We start from the raw sequence: 20,004 nt of genomic DNA, 5'->3' as shown, positions 1-20,004 counted from the left end.
AGGAGAGGGAGAAATAAACAGTACAAGGGAACAGGGAACGGTGAGGGCAGGGAACTGTCTGTGACCTACTGGACAAACAAATTGGTTTGCAGGCAAAATGGATTAAGAGGTTGAGCTGGGTAAAAAAAACAAGGGTGACTGATGTTGCAATGTGAGCTCATCCATTTTGAAGGGGGGGGCTGTATTTAGACGGTTCATGTGGAAGTGTGGTGTGTATTTTCCCCGTCTGTGTGTGTGTGTGTGTGTGTGTGTGACTGTCTGTGTGTTCATGCGAACGCTCTGCAAGTCAATATTTGTCTGCTTTGCCACGTCCCTAGACATCCCATTCGGAGCAACAGACCGTAAAGCTGTCAAATGCGACCTGAATATTCTCTGTCTTCATCTGTTTCCTCCTTTTTCTCTCCCTCCCTCCTCCTCGCGCGCTCCCTCGCTTCCCTTTGATTTCTTCTTCCTCTCCGTCGATAACAATATCATCGGGAGCAAACATGTTCCCGTGCTTTTGATGGCTTGTCTATTTTTCCTCCCCTCACAGGAAAGCAAGATTATCTCTCCTTATCTATAACGCGGTGTTTGCTCATGCCATAAAGTCATTTCTGCCCGTCTCGGTCCTTGTGTTTGACTCGCATTTATAAGGACCGGAGCATGATTTATTGTTGCTACAGTGTCATCTAAGGTACATTATGTGTGTTCCTTTGACTTTGTGTTTGCCATCTACACTTTGTTACTGTAACATCAGAGTCTCTATTCGTATTGTCATGTGATGTTCTCGCCCTGTAGAAAGCTTCTCTTTCAGCTTGTGTCCAATACGTCCAATACTTTGTGTTATCGGTAATGTCATTAAAGCTTAGATAAAAACAGGGCTAAACACTTGACAAAAATGTGACATTATTTATACAGTACAGCTGAGTATGGGATGATAGCATCTGCTGTTAAATGATGTCAAATTGGATGACAAGTGTGGCTAACGTTAGCAGTGACAGCCCTGCCAGACTTTTGGTCCACATGTCCTGGTTATGCATCGCTCCAGGCGAGTGGTTTTGGGTTAAACCTAACCTGAAGCCCTATCTACATTTTTAGATCAAATTACTTCTAAACCGCTCCGCGCTACGAGATGCTATCTTTCCCCGTTGCTGTTGTACATCTGGACAGCAGCTACGGTGCTACAGTATTCATTGATCAGAGTCGCAGCTCCGGCTAGTCCTGAGACACAACAACTGGCACTGCAGGCCTGAATAGATTAGACAATTACTGATTAGTTTACCTGATTATTAATTCTGATGCAAGAGTGGCGATGGTTAATCATTTATGTCGCAAATTTGGATTTTAACCAGGCTAGCTGGAAAGCAACAACGCAAGCTAGCCAGCTAGTGAATAATAGTGAATAGAAAGCTATTGTTTTATTTTTTTAATTTAATAACTGAGTTGGTCTGCTTGCTTCCTGGTCACTTTTTTACCGTTAGCTTTACTTGATATGGGTCCAACTTTTTTTCCCCTTCTCCTGTTTTTTCTGGCTTGTATGGCGGTGTCAGGCTAGCTTTGTATTAGTGCCTAGCATCCTGCTGATCCTGTCTTTGGTTAAACAATAGTCTAAACGCCTATACATTTCCAGTGTCCCTTTTTTACTTACTCTATCTGTTGTTGTGTGTATTAAATACAGTTAAATAGCCTGCCTATTATTTTAGTTTTGTAAATATTTAACAACTGTAGTCAGACCTAATACTCAAAAGAGACTACATTCATGTTCGACCTTGAAACTGCTGGTATTTGTAATCTCTTTCCTGCATTTTTCTTACATTTCTACTGAAGGCAGTGATACTTGTTGAAGACAAGATTTTGCCACCTGTGTTAGTGTGTCAGGCCATTTGTATTTCTATGATAGATCTTAACTGTTTCAGTGCCAAAATGTAATGTGGAAAAAATCTGTCCTGATTGCATTTGATTTTGAACTCGGCTACCTCCTGCAAGTTGCCATCTGTCGCATACTTCCCTGTGCACATTTAGATTTATTTAATCTCAAATTGCATTAATAAACTCTAATTCTGCATATTAAAGGTGCTTAAATTAACTCAGGGTGAGTTTACCCCATTAGACCTCTAAATGGTACCCCTGTGTCGCCTGCAAGACCTGTGCAATAATGCTCCTGTCGTTTCTCTGACTTATTGCACACTCAACCTGCGTGTGTGTGTGTTTGTGTGTCTTAAGTGCGTGCTTTATTATTTTGAGAGGTAGCCTGGCACGGGCCCTGTCATCTTCTGAGTTTTTTTATAAACGTGCTGAGAGTATGGCGGTACAATCCTACTCCACTACAGGGTACAGGCAGTGCCGTGGCCCTGTCCTCTCCAATTGGCAGCCTCTGTGCTGCTCTACTACTGATAAGAGGATGGTGTAAATAAAACTGTACAGCTCGGCCTCGTTAGACGGCTGAAGGTAGAGAGAGGTGGGCAGGGGAGGGGAGGAGAGGGAGAGAGAGAGCGTGTGGTGTCTGTACTCATTGTTCTGACGGCATACTGCGTCTGTGTGTGTTCCTGTGGATGTGTGTGTGTGTGTGTGTGTGTGTGTGTGTGTGTGTGTGTGTGTGTACTTGTTTTGATATTTGTACTGTATGTGAACCAGATTGACTTTCAGATTCTGGGAAACTGTTTTTTCCTAAATACCTTTTTTACCCATGTTTTGGTTACACTTTATGATTTTTAAAACAGTTTATAAATAAATAAGGATTTGATTCCGGCAGAGACAGAATATTTTGGAATGAATGTTAGTCCTCACAAGTGTATGAAACCAATGTTTGTGTTCATGTGTGAGTGGGAGTCGGAGGAGGAACTGGGTGTGTGTGTCTGTGTGTGTTTATGGATTTTTGCTGTTTTTTGGTATACTGAGCGGACTGTCTTACGTAAGCCATTTATGTAGGCTCAGTGAACAGCCAGGCTATGTTTTTGTTGGTGACTGCGCCTGTCTGCCTCACACACACACACACACACACACACACAAACACGCACGCAGGCACACACTCACACACACATGTGCTAATCTCTCTGTCTGCCTCTCCCTCTCAGTGTTTACACTGTTAAAAACTACTGAGTGTGATATTGGCCGTCCATGGACAGATACACTGTAATTAGCCTTTTTAATTTCCCATTTAGCCTCCATGACTCCTTCCGAGCAGATCATTCAGATGGGTCCTGAAGAAATGTGGCATGTACAGTAAATCTACGCTGCACCGGGGCAAATGTGAGACAATAAATGACGTCCGAAGCTCCATTTTTTCAGGTCACGTTAACCTTCACAAGATTATTCTTATAAAAATATTAGCCAACCAGTTCATATTTCAAGCATCTGCAGCTGCTTGGTAGGCTATTAATCTTTGACTGGCTGCTGTTGTTTTAACATGAGGTAACTGTTCGGGTCAGAGTGACCTGCAGTGCATATTAAAGGAAATGTGTAACAGAGGAAGTTTCACTTGGGACATGTTTTCAAGCCAGGAGGAAACAACTCCTCAAACTCACAGAGCAGAATGTGGTGAAAGCCGAGATTTAACTCCGATTTGGAGTTGTTTAATCTTATTGTGAAAATCTTTTGAGCTTTGCCAACATTATCACCACACCACTGAGTCACACTTAAAATAACATCAAGTTATCTACGTAAACTGCAAGCCTTTTTTTTTTTTTTTTGCAACATACAAATGTGTTGGCCCAATTCAAAAAATGTCTTTCTGAAATTGTCAGCCACTGCAGACAGAAATTCATTCTTTAACAGCTCCTGATCGCCTCAATCAATGAGAGCAGCATGACGCTAACATGATTCTTGCAAAGCTGGTTCTAAATATTAAACTTTGCTAGCTGACACCAAATACAGATTATTTTCTCCAGGGACCTTTGTAACCAGAATAACTGTTTGTTTGTTTTTTTCTAAATGAGACTTAGTTTGTATTTTATTTTTAAACTCTGCGGGGAGTTTTTAGTTTGTTTTGACATTTACTGAAATGAATATTGATGCCTCTCTTTGACAAAAGCACATAATATAGTCAACATGAAGACTAAAAGATCTATAACATGTCTGAAACTGCTACAGACGAAGTGATTAACACACAAAACAGGCTTTTCCCCCTTTTAGAGCAGATACAAAGCGAGTTCTGCATTTGTTTGTTAAAAGACAGCAGGATTATTATTTTTTGTAAGAAACTCCACTTTTGTATGCTTAATCAACGCAGATAAAAGACCTAGCACTTTATCCGCAGGGGTCCAAAAAATCAACGCAAAGTTTCTCTCAGCAGCTTTAAGAATCGACAGACGGCGCTGGTGTGTCAGTGCGCTCGACCCCGTATATGGAGGCTGAAGTCCTCAACGTGGCTTCGACTCCAGCCTGCTGCTCCCTTCTCTCACTCTCTCACCCTGGTTTCTATCTCTGTCCACTGTCCTATCTCTCCAATAAAGGCACAATAAGCCCAAAAAAAAAAAAAAGAAGAAGAAGTTACAGACGAGACAGCTGGCTTTTTTTTTTTTCAAATGTAATTCAGCAGTTTGTTTACAACGTGTTTCTCAATGTGATGTCAGCAGCTGAAGTCTGTGTTTTGTGTATGACACGAGGCTTATTGTCTCAGAACAGAGCCGCTCTCTTGTCAAACCTTTCCTCAGTTTGGAAGCTCTTAAACAGGAATTTCTTGTGTAATGGATGCTAAATAGTGTCATGCCATCTCATGTAAGAGGGGGCATGTGAGACCATTGGACAGCTGATTTTGATGGAAACAGCCCGATGCATGACTTTGCAGATTCTTGTTACTTTTTTATGAGTTACTCTGGTACCACTTGGTCATTAAATGTGAGTTAGGTTGACATCTTCTCGACATGAAGAAATGACCCGCATTATTTCCTAATTTTCCTCCGGTTTTCCTGTGTCTACTTTGCGGTATAAAATGTTTCGCTCTCGTCTCAACATGGTGCCCTACTTTTTTCGCGTGTCGCTGTGAGCAAAGTCGGGCTCTCTCTAACTCTTATGTTTAATTCTGCGATTGTCTTTGATGAAAGATTCTGTTTAGACTGCGATTCCCAGAGGGGCGACATCTGTTGCAAACTTAGCGTATATGCTTTACCTGGGAGAGGAAAGTAGGTTGGAACAACAAGTGTCAAGTCTGGATGTTGGCATACATTCAGAAATGAAATATGTTGTCTTCCACAGAAAAATAAGAGTCACCCCAAACAAACGGGGCCTTTCTCTGTCTCTGACATATTCTCTTGAATGAGAGGAGTGTCTGAATGGCGGCCTTTATGAGATCACAGAGCTGAGCTGGATGATGTTAGCTTGGGGATGGTGTGAGTGTGTGTGTGTGTGTGTGTGTGTGTCGTTGCACCCAAACACACTTATCACACCAACAAACTCCCAAATGGGCGCGGAGGTTACTTTAATCCTGTTTTTTTTTGTTTTTGTTTTTTGCCTCTGCATCATAACATAACGATGGTTTTGCATTTGCACACATGGATTGAGTGTAATGGCAAATAGGACAATGCACCATTGCACAGCACATTATTTAGGCGAATGAGAGAATGGGCACTTAGTATGTCAGGGGAAATTACAGGCGAGGGAATGCACCATCGCTCCCCCTGCGAGGCCTGCTCAGTGGGCTAATCCACAATCCTCATCACGTCTTAATGTTGCCACTGTTGGTGGAAGCCCAGAGCAGTTAACTTTAAGTGAAACACTCTTGAATAATGCCTGGGAAGTGGTTAGAGTACCTCGAGTCAACTAGACCCAACAGTAATCACAAGTTTTATTTATAGAGCACTTTTACTACGAAGTGAGAGAGATTTACAAGTAGAACAAAAATGTGGACGGGGAGGATTGTTTTATTGTGAAGTTGAAACATGACACATGGCGGGAGAGTTAGTGTGACTTTATCTTGACTTCCTTAATGTGATTTGTGACTTTAACAACCTAACCACAAAGGTTGCACCGACTGAGGTCCCCTAACTGCACAATTTGTAAGTCGGTACAAATCAGATTGGTCGAAAAAATATTTGAAATCTGGGTCGAAAAATATTTGAAATCTGGGTCCTGATTTGAGGATTTCACAAGTTGAGAACCACTGCTGTAATCAACATGGACGTAGTGACGTCACCCACTGGTTTCTGAAGAGGCGTTTTGAAGCCACGATTTAAAATGCTGTCTTAAGCTACCTGCTGCTGAGCGGAGACGGACCTTCAGCCTCCGGGGAAATTGGCTTCAATGCTCCCGGTCCTGAGTTGTACAAAAATATGCTAAGCTTGATTAAAAAGAAAACACATACAAATTGTATGTAGGACTAAAGAAATGTAAAAAATAAAGAAATAATAAAAACCAACATTTTTTTGATCTTCTGCATTGGCATCATTATGAAACACAGTAGGGTGCCTCTTGGTATTGACCTGACAGCAGGTGTCTTCATCTCTTCTTCGCTAAAGGTCTCAGCACTCAACTTAACATGAAGAATTATGAGTTCAACTCTGCACATGCTATCAGTTTCTCGAACATAGCGGCATGCTAATTAAACGGCATGCTGTTCAGCACACACGGGGAAAGGATTTGAACCTTCCACTATCTGAAAACGCTGGTACAATAACTTCACAAATCCACACGGCACACTTAGATTGAACTGCTCCGAGAGCTAACAATGTGGCATTGAATGAGTAAAAGCATTCTCATGAGATGGTTGTCGGGACAGATTACAGTACATGCAGGAGCATTATATCACCCTGTGCTTCTTGGTTTTTTTAGAACAGTAAATTGATTTGCAAGAAGCTCACTTGTTCTCTTTTACTGGCTTTTATGAAATAACTGTGCAGCAACAACAGTTGTGCAATATTTCAGAGAGGGAAGCGAAAAGGGAAGCGGCTTTAGAGGCATGTGGCACCTGATCGACACCCCTTCCCCAACTCCCAGCACAGACACACAGACACACACACACACACACACACACACACACACACACACACACACACACACAAAGAGTACGGGTTGTGCAACTTTTATTATGTCAGCTAAGGGAAGATTTTGTGGCAATATGACACAGGACTCCCCGCTAACAGAGTCCATTAGGAGATTCCTTTCTCTGTTTGGTCTTTTTTATTTAGTCATAATTGTTTGGTTTTTTTTCAATTCACATTGGTTTTGAGTTTCATTCATTCTTATGTTTCCTGGAGAGCGGCAGGGGGATGCCACAATGAAATGTTTGTTTTATGCAAATAAAAAAGTCTTAAAACTAACACTCAGATTCATTTTGGTGTTGAAATAATGTGCTTTTAATTTCTACAAAGTAGTAAGTAGTTTTAAATGGACCCCTGGTTAGAGGGACTATTATTCAGAACAGGCGTAACAAGAGTAACAGCTGATGTCAAGTGTGCGTCTCCTCTGTCCGGGTCCCCGTCTCTCTGAACTAACACGTTCACCCTCCTGCGATCAAAGGGGCCTCAGGATTTATGGCTTTAATTTGGCAGTGAAAATGGCTGATGGCGGCTGTTACCAAGCCGAGGGGCCCCTGTTAGCCCTTAGCCGGCTAACTGGAGTGACGGGCATCTGGCTGGGTGGCTGCCTGGCTCTGTGTACCCTGAGCTCCTGTACTCCCACTTTTCCTCCCCCCCCCTTTGCCCCGCGGTGACCTCACACAACTCCATTCTCCTTGAAGCAAGGCACCATGCAGGCATTTCCTCACAATTTATGTCCTTGTGCCACAAGCGGGGGCATGCCCTGCACTAAAATCCTATCCCTGGCCCATTTAGCACACGCCTCCTGGCCTCCCAGTAGACTGGTTATAGTGCTGCTTCACTGTCTGTGAGGCGGAGTCATTACTTAAGGTAACCATGCCAGAGTGAAGCTGATTTACAACAATTCACCTGAACCTAACGATTCAGCCAACCAAAGTTGTGAATGTGTGTTTTCTTAGCTTCCGCGCAGAGATTGGTGTCCACAGTTACACTCGTTCACACCTGGAAGCTGCCCAGTACGTCTACAGTTTGACCTTTCCCCCACTCTGGGACACATGAAGGTTAAATGCCTTGCTCAGGGGCAGCTTCATGGTGACGGTAAAAGAACACTCATACACAACAAAGTCCATTTTCAGCAACATTTCGACAGCCTGTGTGGACGTTGAGTATGACTTGACTGTCGCTGCATGCGTTGTTTCCTGCTTTTTGTTGAACAGGAATACAGTCTAGTTTTATCAGGACAACTGATCTTTAAACTTTGATACAAATCTAGCGATGGGGATACCTGTTTCGGTACCACGGCAACAACAAAACAATCAACATTGGGTCATTTTTTGTTTTTGATGACCAAAAATTTAAACCGCTAACTGCTACACATTGGCTGCATTTCACAAATTCATTCGCAACGTAAAGGTATAAAAACACTGCTAATTTAGCTTGTGTTCTTTTGGATACAACCAATCATTAAACGGTAATCGTATGGATAGATAACCCGGTACCAAAATGTTAAAAATGTCGGCAACCTTCCAAAACAATGAGATTGTTTGTCAGGGACATAGAAACAAACACTCCTCCAGTCGTAGTGCCGTCGACCTCTCATCTTGTTTCGACCTGGTGGCAGCGTTAACAGGTCGACCAGTCTACATGTACAAATGGTTAACTGTACTGTGACGTATGCACTCTGTTCGATAAGATCAAAACATTGAGAAGATTTGTAAGTAAAAACAGGAATGTGCGTTTACTGCTGTTATTCTTTACCTCTAAAAGATGGTCAGTCAATGTTGCACATGTTTGATCCTTGCAGGGACAATCAATGAGCTCAAATCAATAGAATCCAATGAGTCTATGTTAGCTTCGCTGAGCAACGGTAGCATGAGAGATAATAATAATAATTGCAGCTGCAACAATCCCATAATGGATGAATCAGAGACTTAAAGAAGGAACGGAGCTACTATGTGATTAATGCAAATGAGGGACATCGGCGGCTGTGTTGGGGTATTCTGTCTACATCTCCAATGCATGTCTCACTCTCCAAAGGTTAAGTGGCTCTCTTTGCCGGCTAATTCAGCCATATGCTCATCTGTGCATTTGACACTGGCCTTGCCATACGCTCGCACTACAAATTATGCCTCTTGCATATGCAGCCAATTAAAAAAAAAAAAAAAGTCACTGGCTCTTTCTATTCAGGCCGTTGAATGGAAGTGGAATCTTGTGTATCACAGATAAGTCCAGGATGTGTTGGGGTTTTTTTTTTTTTTTAAGGTTGCGTTTGGAGTGGCTTATGATCCAGTCACGCTCACTTGTGCAGCGTACCGTCTTTTGCATAACTTGTTGCATAAGCACTCTACTGGCAGGCACACTCTGTCATGTACGCTCCGAGTCATTTCTGCTTTTGGTAGGGCTTATTACAGTACAGGCCGTTCCCTAATGTCACTGCGGTTGCAAAACCACACAAGCCATCTCTCTTTTTTTTCAGTCATCTAAGAATTGGCTTCCTGTTTTCATTGTGTTCTCTTTCTCTCTCTGGAGGTGTCGTAACCCAGGAGGCCGTGCCAAGAACTAACCAAGGTCTGGTCGGGGAGAGATCACTCTGTGCTTGCACTGGAAACACACACACACACACACACACACACACACACACACACACACACACAGAGGCAAACATGCATATGTGTATTCTGCACACAGAGTATCCAGATGTTAAATGAGTGTTCTTGGTGTTTGTGTGTGTTTGTTTGATGTGTGATGTGTATGGCATGTACAGTGGTTGTTGCCAAGCCATAAAAAGTCATTTGCCTGGGCCTGATCTGATGTACCCTCCAACAGCAGAGTGTGTGTGTGTGTGTGTGTGTGTGTGTGTGTGTGTGTGTGTGTGTGTGTGTGTGTGTGTGTGTGTGTGTGTGTGTGTGTGTGTGTGTGTGTGTGTGTGTGTGTGTGTGTGTGTGTGTGTGTGTGTGTGTGTGTGTGTGTGTGTGTGTGTGTGTGTGTGTGTGTGTGTGTGTGTGTGTGTGTGAGTGTGTGTGAGTGTGTGTGTGTGTGAGTGTGAGTGCGTGCAGTATCCTGCCTCTCTTTTTATTGTCGTACAAGATTGTTGTACAAATTCATAAAGTATCGGCGAAACATGGCAAACCAAACCGTAGCTGGAGGGCTTCATACTTGATCTTCTTACATAATAAGAAGCAGAGTGTGATGAAACTTAAGCGGAAGAGGAGTGAACAATAACTTTATAGATCTGAGTCACGAGAAGGAATGTCCCACTCCTCTATATTAAGCTCACACCCATTGTGAAAACACAAAATATCACTTATTATGAATAAGATCAAAATGTTATACTGACAAAGTGTTTTCCCTTTCATATCAATCAGGAAGTTAAATAATGTATTCAGCAGAATAAAGGAGCTAAGGAGTGATGCACTGGTGGACTAAGCTTTAAGTGTGTCAGAAGAACTGTTACAGAGAGATTTCCTGCTTTACTGTGGGAGATTTTCAGTCTGGGATTCATTTAAATTTCAGTTGGTAATGACTTCCAGAGTTTACAGCCTTCGACGGAGAAAGCTGATTGTCCAAATATAGATCCGCGATGTTGTATGTTACAGCTTCCATTTCCTTTGTGTCTCTCTGTAAAACGTCCCGTCTATGAGACTGTTGATGCATTACGTTTTCAAAAAAAACATAATTGCATTTGCAGTTTGTTTTGGCAGCGGTGCCAGTGGACCGGTTGTTGGTGCATTGCTGTCAGGGCCTGATGGTGTCATGATGGTCGAGGGTGGAGCTTGAACCCAAACTGTCAGACATTATAAGAAAGGAGAGAAAATCATAGGATGCATGGACATGTGTGCTGCCTGAGTTTAACTATTACCGTTGTTCTTTACAGCTGCTGTGATTTTCTTTACCTGTTTATTGAACTTGGGCTGTTGATCTGAAACTAATCCAAAGAACTTAAAGTGATTAACCTCTTCTATATCTTTCTCCTTTTATCACAGTCTGTGCAGGATACATCCGTTTCCTGCTTCACTGAATCAGTGTCAAAACGTCGTCTCTATCAAATACAGTCTGTGTGCCTCCACTGAACTCTCTCCTCTCTTGTTGTTGTTCAGCTGGTGACAAGGCCATCGTCTGTGATCAGTGTGGTGCTCAGTTCCAGACTGAAGAATCCCTGGAGTCTCACCGGCAGATCCACACAGGTAACACACACACACGCACACACGCACACACGCACACACACACACACACGGATGTCATCATCATCTTGACCCCATAGACACAAAGATTGAAGTTCATCTCCCACTTCGTCACCAATCGTCTTTTGTTTTTTTTCCTCCGTGCACTAAATAAAGAAAACGTGTAAAATAATGATTTTAAAGGCATAGTGGTTAAAAAGTCCATGCAGCAGATGTCCTGCATTAACTTTCATTTACTGTCATCAGATGGAGTTCAAACATAAAAACACTGAGATCCCGTCGGATCATCAGGTCCCTGTTTGTGTATTTACTGAAAGCAGCGTGCGGTTTGTGATGTTTGTGTGTGTTGGTGTGTTGGTGTGTGGGGAGGCTCATTTAGCCCTCCCTGGCTAACTGGAGCCGTGGATTGACAGATAGATGGATCTCATCATCTTTGGATTAGTCCCGCTCGCCCTAAATCAAGACAGACCCAATAGTAATCAACAAACGGGAAAAAAGTTGGCAGGTCAGTGTTGTTTATCAGAGCTCAGCTATGGAGAAGGGAAGATGAGGACGATGGAGGTGCCAAGATGTAAATAGGAAGAAGTAAATCCCGCTTTAGCAGATGTGTGATGGCCCAGAACCGTTTCACTGCCGCTGCTGATGAACTCTTTAATTTGGGGGGAAGGATTGCCTTAAATTTCCAACTCTTTACCGTGAACATGATGCGATGGGGGGGAAGGGTTCGTCCTGCACAAACATGTTTATGAGCCCTCACTCTACATCCGACTTTTTGCACGATGACTGCACATTCACAGATTTGAAAAAGAATTACACCCCGTCAGGAGCGCTTTCACACACGCCATACGAGACAATCTTGATATAATAATAATACAATAGGCACAAGTGGAAATGGTTATGTTTGGTCTGTGCTGCAGGATCTTCAAATTTAGTAAGCTCCATCCTCTAGTGACTGTGATTGTCTGAAAAAAGCCTCAGTTCAGCCTCAGTTTGGCTGTTAGTTGGGAATTATTTTTCCTGCAGATATTTCAGGCCCATAAAAGGAAAATAGCACTTTCCAATCCTTTGGGATGAAAACGTGAGTCTTTGATAAGTTTCGTGGCAGGTTTGAATGTCACCGAGCAGCGGCACCAAACTAAAGATCAGAAGGTTTGATCAACATTTCTTTTGCCCTAGCTTGTCAAACACAATGACAAGAGAGAAACGAGTGCTGCCAAGGCCCGTCCAAACCCGAAAGCGATCCCCCCCCGAAATAGCCGCACATCATCATTATCATCATCATCATGTGTTTTGTCCTTCTTCTGAAGCCATGACCCCTCAGGCTCCCTGCAGCAGCTCCCAACGACGGATACACTTCTACTTTACCACAACTCCTGCCCCCAACACACTCCTAAACATTTAAGAGGAGAACATTGAGGCTGTGTAGCCAGAGTTTGATTTTTTTATTTTTTTTTTTCCTGAGGGGCATGCCCTCGACCAATCAGCTCGTTGGAGGTAAAGAAGGGTTAAATGAGGCTAATGATCCAGCAGCCATAACAGCGGAAAGGAGCACTCTAAATATAGGCATTCCTGTCTGGAACGAATGGACGGGTTGAGGAAGGGGGGGAGAAGTGGCAGCCAAGGCCAGACGCGTTTTCCTGCCAGACAACTGGAGCAGCAGTAGTATATAGTAATCATCCACGTGTTGGTCCCTTCCCAGGCTCTGGTGAAATATGACAAGGCAGTTTCCCTGCACCATATGTTTCCCTCTCTGTTGAATGACTCTACAGTAAATCATATAACATAGCTGGATCAGGATTAGAGCACTTGACATTTGGCCTCCGTGTTCTGAAAGTTTGGCCTTCACTTTTAGTATTACAATGATTCCCTACTGGAAGTAATACGAGCACATATCAGATTGTCTCCGCTGGTCTCTATATCGATGTCCCGACCTGTCTTTTTCTGCAAACTTTTGCACTCATGTAACATCTTCTGACTGAACAATCAGAAACCCTAGCCTTGCCGTAAGAGTTGCCTTAGCGTTGAGGATCACCTGTGGATAATATTTAAGGCCAACACAGATGAAGCAGAAGAATCTTCAACATGAGTCTGGTTGTACTCGAGGTTTCTTCCTGTTAAAAGGCTGATTCTTCTCATTCCTGATACTTTGCTAAATGTTGCTTAGTGCTGTGCCCTAGCGTTCTGTTTGAATGATATTATAAAGAGTACAGTCTAGATCTGCTCTTTTTTGTGTCCTCAGATAACATTTGCTATGAATTGGCGCGATATAAATAATGCATCCTAACCTCCGTTCCTTAAGCAGGCCCTTACGCCCTTAGGAAACATGAAGTGTTGTTGGAGCCGGTGTGACATGGACTTTGATGAACATGACATCCTCGATGGACTGTGAGCAAAGTTTTAGATTTGTATGCTATTTATTTGACGTCGCCCTTTTATTCTTATTCGTCTAGAGAATATAAATAAGATCTCTCAGCAGAATATTCCGGGACAGACAAAACAAAGGACCCTACATCAGACACGGGCAGCCCTGTGTTAAATCTGTTTGAGCCAGAAAGCTTAACAAACATGGATTTATTTATACAGAAATGTCTGTGTGTACAGTACCCAAGACGCAGGACATCAGAGAAGGCGTGCGGTGGGAGCGTGGGGTTACTGTTGGCCATCAAAGCCAGATTTGATCTCTGCCTGCCTCTTGGCAGCGCTTCAGCCCTTGGCTAATGTTCTCTGATGACAATATTTGGCCTCTGAAGCTGTGGCTGTTTCTTGCTGCTCTCAATGGGAACTATTGTGGCGTTCCCCTCTCCCTCTCTCCGGCTCGATCAGCTGCAGTCTGACTCAATCCTCTGTGTCTTTCTCACTTTGGCCCTTTAAAAGGGACGCTATTGGTATATTTCAAACCGCTATATGTCACCCAAGGGCCTTCTTACTGTAAGTGGGACGTAAAGCGGGTGGTTATCTGCAACTGTGGAATAGTTCGGAGTCTGTTGAAGCATTCTTGAAGTTGTAATCATTCCTAACGGACAAGCACTTTTGCACAGGGACGCTGAGAGAGGGGGTTGAAATGGGTTTGGGGGGGGGGGGGACTGGTCAGGATGCCAAGGGAACGATCAACAAAAACATCATGTGGCTGTTTTTACCGACTGAACTCGTGCAAATACACAAACACACACTGTAAACTCACTCCTTCATCTTTAGCAGTGTTGTGCAACTCATATGCACAAATAAAACCAGGAATGTCTGTGTTCACAAGCCGGGAGTCACTTGTGAGTTGCATTACATCTCCTGACGACTAATTCTCGTCACATATTTTCCCAAATTGGATGGCATCACATCAGAGTCTTTCTCTGTCTTTAAACTGGGACTCACCTCGGGGCTTTTTGTAAGCAAAGAACACAGTCTGTCTGTCTCTCCTGAAGCTTTCATCCTTAAAGAAATACACGGCTGTCATTTAGAGATGTAGCCTATTTACCCCTGTCTTTGTCTCGTGTTCACCAATTGTTATGCAACGTATGCACTGGGAATTAATTTCTTTTCTTTTTTAAGACCGAGCTTTGCAGTGTTTGCAGTTTTTTGGTTTTTTTTCCAGACAAACATGTGAGTGTTCATGCTTACAGGGAGGATTTCCTGCTGAGGACTTCCATTTCATCATGTGGCTGTCATGGTGTCATGTAATGCGTGGTACTCGCATGAAACGTTTCTAAAATGGATTCTGTTGGGTTTTTTTTATTCTGTCTGTAAAAGTTCAAAAGGCAGTGAGTGGTTTTCTCTGAATGGATCTAAAATAACAACATATAATATCAGCTGTTATGCAGATACTCATTGGCAGAGGCGATATGAGAGTCTGTTGGAACTAGGCAAAATGTAATTTGGTGCACCGACCACCAGCCTTCAACAGAGCAGTGAGAGTGAATGATGTCAGATGGGGCCCCTTAGGGGGGGTTTCTACTGTCATTGTGAAATTTGCACATTTTGGGGCGCTCCTTTGGTTCAATGTTTGTGAGCACTCTGGGGCCCCCTACTGGTCTTGGGCCAACCCCAACCCTTAATATTTGTTTAACCAAAGGAAGATACAAGTTGGACTTTGCAGCAAAATTGAACTTTGTTTGGATTTGTGTTTAATACATTTTTGCAGACTTGGTTAATCACTCAAACCGTCCTCAGAAGTCCAGCGTCTGTCAAAAAAGCCACAGTTGTCCATGACTGCAGTCCGCTGTGTGATTTCCTTTTTGTGACTTCTGCAAACTGTTTCCAGGTCTGTTTTAATGCACATTTAGTCCCACATCATAACATCCCATTGTGAAACTGTGTCCATTTAAACACAGCCACCCCAAACGTGTCATTTTCTGTTTGCATTTCCAGTAAAGCCTCTCCTTCTTGGGCTGTACAAGACATGTCTTTTTCTGTCACTCACTCTTTATCTCTATTCTCCTTCCAGCTATCTTCATTTCTGTTTTATTAGATTCTTTTGGTCCCCGCCATAATTTATAGCTCTTGTATTTTATTGGTGAAGCCCACCGCACTCGCATTCCACTTGATTAAACTGCAGCTTGGTGCAGAAAAGCAAAAGGTCAAAGTCTGTACACAGAGAAAGTGAATTTACAGTTATTTTCGTGTTTGCTGATTTAAAAAAATGTAGATTTCACTGTGAGATGTTCATGCATTTTGCAGGATCTGCAGGCTCTATAACTGCCATTCAGAATCGAATATATTCACAAGTTCACACTTTGTAATTTGCATGGCAATCTGCGCATTCATCCCCACCCAAACTGAGTCCACATTCAGCTTGAGCAGTTATTCAACTGGAGCTGTGAGTAGCAGCAGAATGGACAGGGACTGCATCTCCCATGTGACCTGTGTAGAAATGAGTTCAGAGTCCACAGGCCTCACAAGAATTTGTTGTCCGACTGTTGGTGTTCCTGTTTATACATGGATCCTCTCCATGTACACACACACACACACACACAGCATTGCCAGAGAAAATCCACATATAATAGGAGGGGGGGAGGCTGCTCTCTTTCTTTCTTTCTCTCTTTATCTCCCTCCGTCCTTTTTTAAAGTCTTGTAATACAGAGGAAAATATGCAAACCATGGAGTGGCAATAGTGGGTTTAGCCAGTGGGAACGCAGCATGATTCCAGCAGGCCTCTGCCGCAGAGTAAACACTTTCTTTTCTCAAGCCAGAAATAGTTTGGCTGGGGTGAGAAGCGGCAGAGAAGGGAGGGAGGGAGGAAAGGCAGAAAGAGAGGAGAGAGGGGGAAACAACAGGGTTAAGAAGGTCTGAAGAAAAGCACCTCTTTGTGTCACAGTTTTTCTTTTTCCTCCTCGTAAATTGGTCGCACCGGTGGCCTCGCAATCAGTTACGACAAATATAAACACACACAAATGAACACACACACACACACACACTAGGTCCAGTCATGTCGCTCAAGTAAATTAGGCCAATGGCAGCTCTGCACAGGGGTCACGTCAAAAGTGCCGATTGTCTCAATCACATTAGTCCTGCACTGGCATCTGTTTAGCATTTAGTTAATTGTGATGTTATTAAGTTGTCAGTGAGCATTAGGGTGGTGATAAGCAAAGCAAATATTCTCCCAGCGCGAGCAGGCACAGCTACACACGTGTTGCTCATACACACACTAACACACACACACACACACACATAGAGGAAAGCACAAACTCCTGGACCCGGCAATTTTCAATGTGATTCCACTCAACCTACTGTTCACTCTTCACTCTGGTTAACTGTTTAATTATCACCATAAAGACAGCATTAGCATGTTCATTTTAGCACAGTGATGCTAAAGGCCAGATGTGCATTAGCATTATGGCTTTTGATCCTAAAATGTTAGCATATTGAGCTTCCTGCCGGAGTCATCTGCTGTGTCAAAATGCTGATTAGCAGCCGGCTAGCTCTCATCGTTTCAGCCTCCCACTCATGATTGAGCAAGCTGTGCGTGGTGGAGGGCAGATTATCCTTCTGTCCGCCCGTCTGTCTGTCTGCTCGGGACCGGCCAGAGCGAGCTCAAACAGGGGGCACATCAGGTCACAGCAGGTATCAGGTGCCACATTCACCTTGCCAGGCCAATACAGAGACACACGGAGGAGAAGGGCTAAAAATTCACCACGGAGTTCATATTTATGGCTCCGTTTAGATAAAGCTCACCGCTTCATCAGCAAGCCTGTCTCCTAAAAACAACCGTTGGATATAGAACAAGAGTGCTTCCCTCATTTTTAAGAGGGGCTGAACTAAATGACTGGATGTACGTGCCATGCAGATGGCAGCATGTAGAGCGTGCATGTTTGGCTGGACTGCCATGCCTTGTGGTTTGATCCACATGGTCAGTGGTAGAAGCGTTTTGTTTAAGGCCAGGGAGAGATCCAGATTCTTCTCGGGCCAGGTCGTTTGGTGAAGGATGAAATGGGTTTGGTTAGATTTAATTTAAAACTCATCTGGTGTTTTAAGTCAAAATCTGGATTGCACCGATGGCAGTCGTCGATGGTTATCTGTTGTGTCACATTCATTTAAGCTAGTATACGTATACAAAGTCTTTTTACATGGCAGAAGAAGCTCCCTGATGGAAAGGAGGATTTGTATGCGTGGTCAAACGTGAAAGTAAATATCAGCTAATTACTTATGACCATAATGTCTTCGAGACAATAGATGCTCTCCCGTCTGTTGGACTGTCCGTCTTTTTACAAAAATATACCAAAAATCTCACAGAGAGGAAGTAACAGCTCCATGTCACATCCTGAAGACTCAACATACACTTCTGTCAAAGTGAAGAAAGCAGCAAATCCTTGAAGCTGTAACGAGCAGTCTGTTAAATTATTGAGTAATTGATTAATAAAATTGTTGTCGAGTAATTAATTGTCAGTCAGCACATGAAGTAATCAGCTGTATTAGCGCCACTGACAGATTAGATGGCAATGATTTACAGTCGGGTGTTATTATCACAATTCATTAAGGCGGTAGTGATAGAGTGGGTGCAGATACGTTTGTTATAAAACGATACTGTCTGTTAATTTAATGATCAGAGCTTTAAAAAACTACAGACCTTTAGTTAAACATGAACCCAAAGCTGAGCGTTCAAATTTGCTGATCGGCAAATGTGTTTCGGCAGATGTTTCTCATTTCCTTTTTGGCTTCTCTTAAGGATGCAATAGTTCTGCTTATATCTCTAAAAACAGAAGAGGTGTTTCAATTGCAAAAATACACTGACAACATGTTAGAGCTGAGATGTTGCCGATGTATTTGTGCAGTTTAGACCGTGTGCGGGAGTTTGTTTGCAATTTCTGGTTAATCATTTTAGGCGTGTGATTCTAAAACAAGACATTTATATATGTGGGTGCTTAGGCCTTCCATGTATGTTTCTGTGGTATGAAAATAGGTATAAACATTTGTTTTAGTCTTACTGCCATCATATCAGCATATGAAGTTCTGGTATCTTGACCCCCCCTGTCCAGATTGCTGCCGTCAGTGACTCAGGTCGATCTCTGCTTCTGCTGTGTCTGATATTTACATTTAAAATGATTGTAAGATAATCATCCGAAACCCCACGCTTCCCTTCCTCTCTGTCTCTGTAAACAAATACATCTCCCCCTGTTCCTCCCTCCACTCCCCCCTCCCTGCGCTCACTCTCACTCACCTTCCAAAATAAGACGAGTACAAGTGGTCAGAGACACTATCGGGGGCTAAATTAAATCAAGCTGCAGTAGCCGGACTACAGTCACTCCTCCTGTTACTAAACCTCCTCCTTCTCCTCCAGCAAACAAATTTTTCCCTAGATAAGATCTAAATGAGTTTTTCCAGGCGGAGGAAGACCCTGATGGATATTGTGCGCGGCTGCAGTGTGACCAACAAACCGGTAGTAATCATCCGCCGTAGCTTGTAAGTGCTATGCGGGGCAGCCTGTGTGAATGTGTGGTTTGTGTGTAAATGAGATAAAATGTGTGAATGAGAGTTGGCACTGCACCCAGCTTCATTCATAGAGAAATACCCGACTGGGCCCCTGCAACACGGAGCCCCAGCGCCGAGGCTTAGTGTCATGGTGGGCACCGTTGCTTTGAGGCATCGCTGCAGGAAACCATGGGACAACAGCATGTCAGGGAGGGAGGTGGTGGTGTTACGGGGGGGGGGGGATTGGTGGGTGGGATCCAGTAGCAAATTGGGATGTCCGTAGTGGCGCAACAATGTGGCTACAGGAGAATCCCCACATGTCTGGAAAAGCAGGGACAGCAGCATCCAGAGAGGCCAATAAAATGATGTGGTACAGGCAGAGTGGGGGGGGGGATTATAGACTCCCAGAGGGCTCTGCGATTCACGGGCCATAAAATGGAAGTCAGCAGGACACACTGCAAATCTGGCCAGCCAATATCCAGCCTTCCTCCCTCTTTCGACCCTGAGGATGTGTCTCAGCCGCACGTTACAATGCAACCCCGGCGAGCGCGTCCTGTTGTCGGACAATCTCGACTCCCCTGGACGCCGCTTTTCTCCCCCCGGTACATTTGCATGTCGGCCGCTGTGGCTTTGTCCCAGACCTGCTTGGGTAAAAAAAAAAAAAAAAAAAGGAAATAAAGAGGATAGATAAGGAGGCAGACAGAGCAGTGGAAATCAACGAAGGCCCTTTGCCATCCGGGGGAATAAAAAGGCCGCTTTTGTCAGGAGGTTTTCCTACTTTCAGATATCCCATCGCATTTTAACCTTGGCAAGGCGAGGACTTTGAGTATAAAAGGATTCGCCCAAGAGAGTGAAAGAGAAAGAGACGTGGAACAGTGGCCTCACGTCAACAATAGCCAGGGTCCTTTTGTGCACGGTGTTATTTGAAGTAAATCTCCCTCTGTAATTAGATTGGAGCTGTTTGTGGACATCTTAGG

General features: G+C 43.5%; 1 protein-coding gene across 2 annotated transcripts in view; it reads left to right on the top strand.

Moving 5' to 3' along the window:
- The window catches only part of zbtb16a (zinc finger and BTB domain containing 16a), a 147,253-nt gene that overhangs the window by 76,560 nt on the left and 50,689 nt on the right, over nt 1-20,004 (top strand). For both annotated transcript variants that reach the window (XM_079356717.1, XM_079356718.1), the window contains exon 4: nt 11,048-11,134. In XM_079356717.1, coding sequence (XP_079212843.1) covers nt 11,048-11,134 — 87 coding nt within the window. The remainder of the gene's footprint in view (nt 1-11,047; nt 11,135-20,004) is intronic.

Source organism: Symphodus melops (assembly GCF_947650265.1).
Source record: "Symphodus melops genome assembly, chromosome: 11".
Classification (NCBI taxonomy): domain Eukaryota; kingdom Metazoa; phylum Chordata; class Actinopteri; order Labriformes; family Labridae; genus Symphodus; species Symphodus melops.
This window is presented reverse-complemented; position numbering and strand designations above follow the sequence as displayed.